Consider the following 5,678-nt stretch of genomic DNA (forward strand, 5'->3'; position numbering starts at 1 on the left):
TTTATTTTTTTCAAGCAAAGACTCTGGAAGTTTAGTCTCATTTTTCTGGATGTTCAAGGGCCTGAAGCGCCAAAAGACTACTTCCCTGACAGCTCCCAAGTGATTTCTTTTTTTTTTTTTTTTCTGTCTTTTTAGGGCCATACCCACAGCATATGGAGGTTCCCAAGCTAGCGGTCTAATCAGAGCTACAGCTGCCAGCCTACACCACAGCCATAGCAATGCAGGATCCGAGCCGCATCTGCGACCTACAGCACAGCTCATGGCAACAGCAGATCCTTAACCCACTGAGTGTGGCCAAGGATCAAACCTGCGTCCTCATGGATGCTAGTCAGATTCGTATCCTCTGAACCATAACGGGAACTCCACTACCAGGTGATTTTATCTTGGCCTTCTCATTTCCTGGCACCAGAAAGGACCGCTGTTTCCTGCTCTCTTCTCTCTAGTCTAAAAGTAAAGCAGTAGAAATTCCCATCGTGGCGCAGTGGAAATAAATCTGACTAGGAACCTTGAGGTTGCAGGTTCGATCCCTGGCCTCACTCAGTGGGTTAAGGATCTGGTGTTGCCGTGAGCTGTGGTATGGGTTGCAGACACGGCTCAGATTTGGTGTTGCTGTGGCTGTGGCAGAGGCCAGCAGCTACAGTTCCAATTAGACCCCTAGCCTGGGAACCTCTGTATGCCACAGGTGTGGCCCTGAAAAAGACAAAAACAAAAATATAATAATAAATAAAAAGCAGTCAACTGGGCCATCATCAGGACAGCAGTGCACACCTACCCAAATGCTTTCAGCCCAGCCTATACATTGTTTCATTTAAGAGCTACAGGTAGGAGAGCCTGTTTTGGAGGGAGCCTGTCTCCTTCCAGTCTGGAAAAAGTGACTGGCCATGTGAGAGAAATATCCCTACCAAAATAGCTCTTTCTACATAATACGCACACACTATGATTTCTCCTCTTTTAATCAAGTTACGCCAAATACAAAGCTTTCAACACCTCTGTTTCTTACAACCTAATTTTCTTTTAAAAAGAAAATGTCCCCCTTTATAAATGCAAATTCGCAATAGAAATGAGGTCCTGAAACTGCCAATACGTCCTTCAGGACAAACTTTTTATATCAGAGACACAGACTGGGAGCCCCAGGGTTGCCATCAGCTGGCAGAGGTATATTTTATAAAAGTTTGAGTCAACACATTAATATCAGGCATGTTTGCATATAACTAGATTTCCACTTTTCTTGAAAAAATGTGGGTTACAGCCAAGCCAGGGTCTTACGTGATAGTTGACAACAAACAGCTGGACATGTTTTCTTTGGACAGAAAATGTGCTTTCCAGTTCACTGCAGAATCCATCGTCCAAATGATAACCATAGGAGTTCCCAATGTGGCACAACGGGATCTGTGGCGTCTCTGCAGTGCCAGGAGGCAGGTTCGATCCCCAGCCGTGTGCGGTGGGTAAAAGGATCCAGCACTACTGCAGCTGCAGCATAAGTCGAAACAGTGGTTCAGATTAGATCCCTGGCCCAGGAACTCCATATGCCACAGGATGTCCAAAAGAAAACAAACAACAAAAAAAATGACACAATTCCACCTCAGCCCTCATCTGCTTGTCCCTGAGAGGTATCTGAGTCTGCACATCTGTTTTTACAGAACCGCCAGGGCTTATAAACTTTCAGTACACTGAAAAAGAACTTGAATCCTCTTAGATAACATGTTCAAAGGATGTGACAAGAGCTGCTTTATGCTTGTCCTCTGCTTCTTCAAGGTAGCTCTCTTTCACTGCCGAATTCTGAGCACCAAAACCCTAAGATCTTGAGGTCCACATAGACAGGATATGGTAAGAACAGTCACTGGATGTTTTGATAGACACTGGGAGAGAAAACAGACAAAGAGACCGTTAGGAAAAGGGGAGAGGAGAAGATAAGGGGACAAAGGCTGAGGGAAGGAGGAGATGGAAAGGTGGGACTTACCGGCGCCTCCTAAACCAGAAGGCGAAGCTTCCACCGAGCACAAGGATGAAAGCCAGTACTGACAAGACGATCACCAAGACATGACTGTGGTCTGCTTGGGGGAACACAGGATATTTCTCAGCCCAGAAGCTACCCTATTTCAATCGCCTATGCGAGGATGCCACATGCATTTTATTTCCTCCCCTACTTAATGTGCCCACTTGGATTCCTCTAAAGTTTAGATGCTCCATCTTTTCTCAGGGTCTGGGGATCCGTAACGCAGTTCACTTCAGCACATGCTAGTAGAGCATCCAGGGGAAGGCAATAGTTTTGTGGCTAGGTAGCCCTGTGTCTAAAGCCACTCTTCCACTTTCTAATGATGAGACTCTGGGAAGTTCACCTGACCTACCTTAGCCTCAATTTCTCATTTATAAAATAAAAATAATAGTACCTGCTTCAAAGAAGAGTTGGGATGACTAGCTGCAATGCTGTCTGCAGAGTGTTTAGCTCACACGCAAGAAGCACTCAATAAACCACAGCTATCTTTGTTATCCCTCTTCTGGGGAACGAATCTTCCTGGGATTCTGTCCTCACCACCTATTTCTGCATCAGCAGGGGTTTTTGTCTTTTTGTGTGTGTGTGTCTTTTTAGGGCCACACCCAAGGCATATGGAGGTTCCCAGGTGGGGGTGGAATCGGAGCTACAGCTGCCGGCCTACACCACAGCCACAGTAACACCAGATCCAAGCTGTATCTGCAACCTACACTACAGCTCATGGCAATGCCAGATCTTTGACCCATTGAGTGAGGCCAGGAATCAAACCTTCATCCTCATGGATACTAGTCAGATTTGTTTCCACTGAGCCACAACAGGAACTCCTTTTTGTGTTTGTTGTTCTGGCTTTTGTTTTGCTTTTCTTGTGCAGGGAACATCTTGTCTCAATCCATTTTGAGTTCGGATCTTTATTCCTCTCCTTCCTGTATCCAGCATTCCCTCCTTCTATCCCTCCTAGTGTGGGGCTTCCTCCCTGAAACACCTCCATTCTGGCGTGTAATTCTGTCCCCGTCCCCACTCCCTCCTGCTTGAGGACCATCTCCTTCCATTCCCAGTTCTTTCTCACCCCAGTAAAGGATGATGTCCTGGTCTCCTAGGCTGCTGTGCTTCACTCGGCAACTCAAGCCAGATGCCTCCCCAGCCGCCACATCCAGGGTTACTCGGAGATACCACGTCCCATCTGCATGGGGCAGGATGTCACCTTGCTGAGTGCCAGGCTGCTCCTGCTCACCCCGCATCCACATCACCCACACGGGTTTGGGGTAGAATCCTGAGACGTGGCAGACGAGCAGCAGACGGCCAGGTCCAGGAGTGGGGCCACTGGACAGCCAAGCTTCAGGCTTCACTGTATCCAACAAGGGAATGAGGGATTTTTTTAATTTTTTTTTATTTTATTTTTTGTCTTTTTGCCTTTTCTAGGGCTGCACCTGAGGCACATGGAGATTCCCAGGCTAGGGGTCTAATTGGAGCTGTAGCTGCTGGCCTACGCCAGAGCCGCAGCAACGCGGGATCCAAGCCGCATCTGTGACCTACACCACAGCTCACGGCAATGCTAGATCTTTAACCGGCTGAGTAAGGCCAGGGATCAAACCCGCAACCTCATTGTTCCTAGTCGGATTCCCGCAACCTCATGGTTCCTAGTCGGATTCGTTAACCACTGTGCCATGAAGGGGACTCAGGAATGAGGGGTCTTAAAGTGAAGACTCTGCATTAGAGGCTCTGGGCCTCACAGCCGACTCACAGGTCCTACCTCCCCACCTCTGGAGATGAATTTTCACAACGTCAATCCATTTGCATTAGCTTCTCCAGGAAAGCCTCCCCTGTCCACCAGTCCTTTCCCTGATCCAGCCTCCTGTAAATGCCCCTGCCCTGTACTCCTAGAGCACCATGTGTTCAGCTGTAACATAAACAGCAGGTTTTCGAATACTGCTTTAATTGTCATCTGTCTTCTCACCTTCCCCCTTGAGCAGAGATCCTGTTGACCCCCAGTCTTTATTGGCCCTGAGGCATTTAGTTAATGTCTGTGGAATGAATAAATATCCTCAGACCTTATCCATCCCCTCCTCTTCCCCTGATTCTCAAAAGGATGTAAACCCTGGAATGAGAAGCCCAGGTAGAGACCCAGAGTGGAGGGAAGGGCAGGAAGTGACAGAGGCAGGCTGACCTTGCTTCTCCAGCTCCGACTTCCCTGTCTCCAGGACGCCTCTGACAAATTGGGGGCAGATGTCGTAGAGGAGCCACTGCACCGTTTCCTTGGTTCCCTGGTCCTCGTTGAGCACTCTACAGACCCTCTGCATCCAAGGTGGAGCATCTGGAGCTGACACCCAAGAAGTTCCTTGGAAACTCATGATGTCTGTTCCTTGAAATGCTGAGTGGAGGAAGCTTTCTGAGCTGTTCCCCGAAAGCACCTCACATCCAGCAGATATCTGGATCTCAAAGGGGTCTGAGGAGAGGAATGGAGAGAGGTCTGCGAGGAGCTGAAAAGACTGAAAGAGCTTGAGGAAATCGGTGTGAGGGTTATATACCGGGGACCCTGAGTTCAGATAAATGAAAGTAGGTGACCTGCAGCAGAAGGAACAAAGGATATTTTGAGGAGTCAAGCTGGAATCTCTCAGACAGAAGTGGAAATCGGAAGGGAGAGAGGCAAGGCTCTTAGCAAGGAGCACCAGGACCTCCCAGTTGGGCTTCTGCGTCCACCGCCTCCCCCTGGGCAGCTGCCCACCGTCCCATCCCTCAGCTCACAGTCGCTGCCCAGCATCTTGACGAATTCCCTTATGTCCCTGGTGAAGCTGCTGCGATAACCCTTAAATATATGCTGCAGCTGATTCGCCAGCTGGTCGCTCAGTGTGCCCTGGGACCAGGGCTTCAGGAAGACGATGGTGTCCGAGTCATTGCGCCAAGTGTAGGCTTGCAGCTCCCCCACCCACCCCAGGCCATCCGTGCGTGTCCAGCTGCTGTTGGCGAAGGACGAGATCTGGAGGCAGCGGAGGGGGAAAAACCTCGGCGAGGCTGGAAGGGAATGCAGATCCGAGGAGCCTAGGGAGCGGGCGGGAGAGCAAAAAAGGGAAAGGGAAGACAGAAACAGATGGGCTTGGGAAGGAGAAATGGTGTCTACTATCTCTGAGCCGAGCTCCCTCTCCGGGAGCCCGGGAGCTGAAGGCGGGGAGCAGTAGGTTCTCGAGCTGCGGAATCCAGCTCCCGAATTTCTGAAGGTGCATCTGCCCTCACCCGACCGCCGCGAGCGCCCGCCTCCTTCCCATCCCGGCTCCCGCTCGGGCACCCTGGCTCCACTCACCCTCAGAATTTTCCCAGATCTGGGGGAGCCCCCAGAGCAACACAAACGGCAGGTACCCCATGTCGCTGGGCGAGGCTGGCTCTGCTCTCTCCGACTTTGATTCTCCTCCCCGGGCCCCTCCCTCGTCCCCTCCTCCACGCCTCTTCTGACAGCCTCACCACAACCTCACCTCGACTTGATTGCTGGCCCAGTCTCAGCCCGAGGATTCCCATTCTGGCTTGCCCCGGATTTGATTCCAGTTTTTCATCTGCCTAGTGGCCTGCCTGGTACACAGGCCCCCACTATTTGAGCTACAGCTCCCAGGTGTTTGAGCTGCAAAGAGCCGGTCGGAAAGCCCTGGTGGGTATCCGAGGAATCCAGACCTACCACTACTATTTACGTTTTATTTTC

General features: G+C 50.4%; 1 protein-coding gene across 6 annotated transcripts; it reads right to left on the reverse strand.

Annotated features, from left to right (window-relative positions):
- Positions 1-935: 935 nt before the first annotated feature.
- Positions 936-5,394, reverse strand: CD1D (CD1d molecule). 6 transcript variants are annotated; one of them, XM_021088436.2, is made up of 6 exons: positions 5,289-5,394; positions 4,736-5,029; positions 4,158-4,310; positions 3,060-3,338; positions 1,961-2,051; positions 936-1,859 (listed from the first exon to the last, which is right to left on the reverse strand). In XM_021088436.2, exons 1-6 carry the CDS (start codon positions 5,347-5,349, stop codon positions 1,838-1,840), a joined length of 900 nt encoding a protein of 299 aa, XP_020944095.1. In that variant the 5' UTR covers positions 5,350-5,394; the 3' UTR covers positions 936-1,837.
- Between the last annotated feature and the right edge of the window lie 284 nt (positions 5,395-5,678).

Source organism: Sus scrofa, chromosome 4 (assembly GCF_054392235.1).
Source record: "Sus scrofa isolate SSC_HxYL_T2T_F1_AM1 chromosome 4, Sscrofa_HxYL_maternal_Yorkshire_Landrace_v2.0, whole genome shotgun sequence".
NCBI lineage: Eukaryota > Metazoa > Chordata > Mammalia > Artiodactyla > Suidae > Sus > Sus scrofa.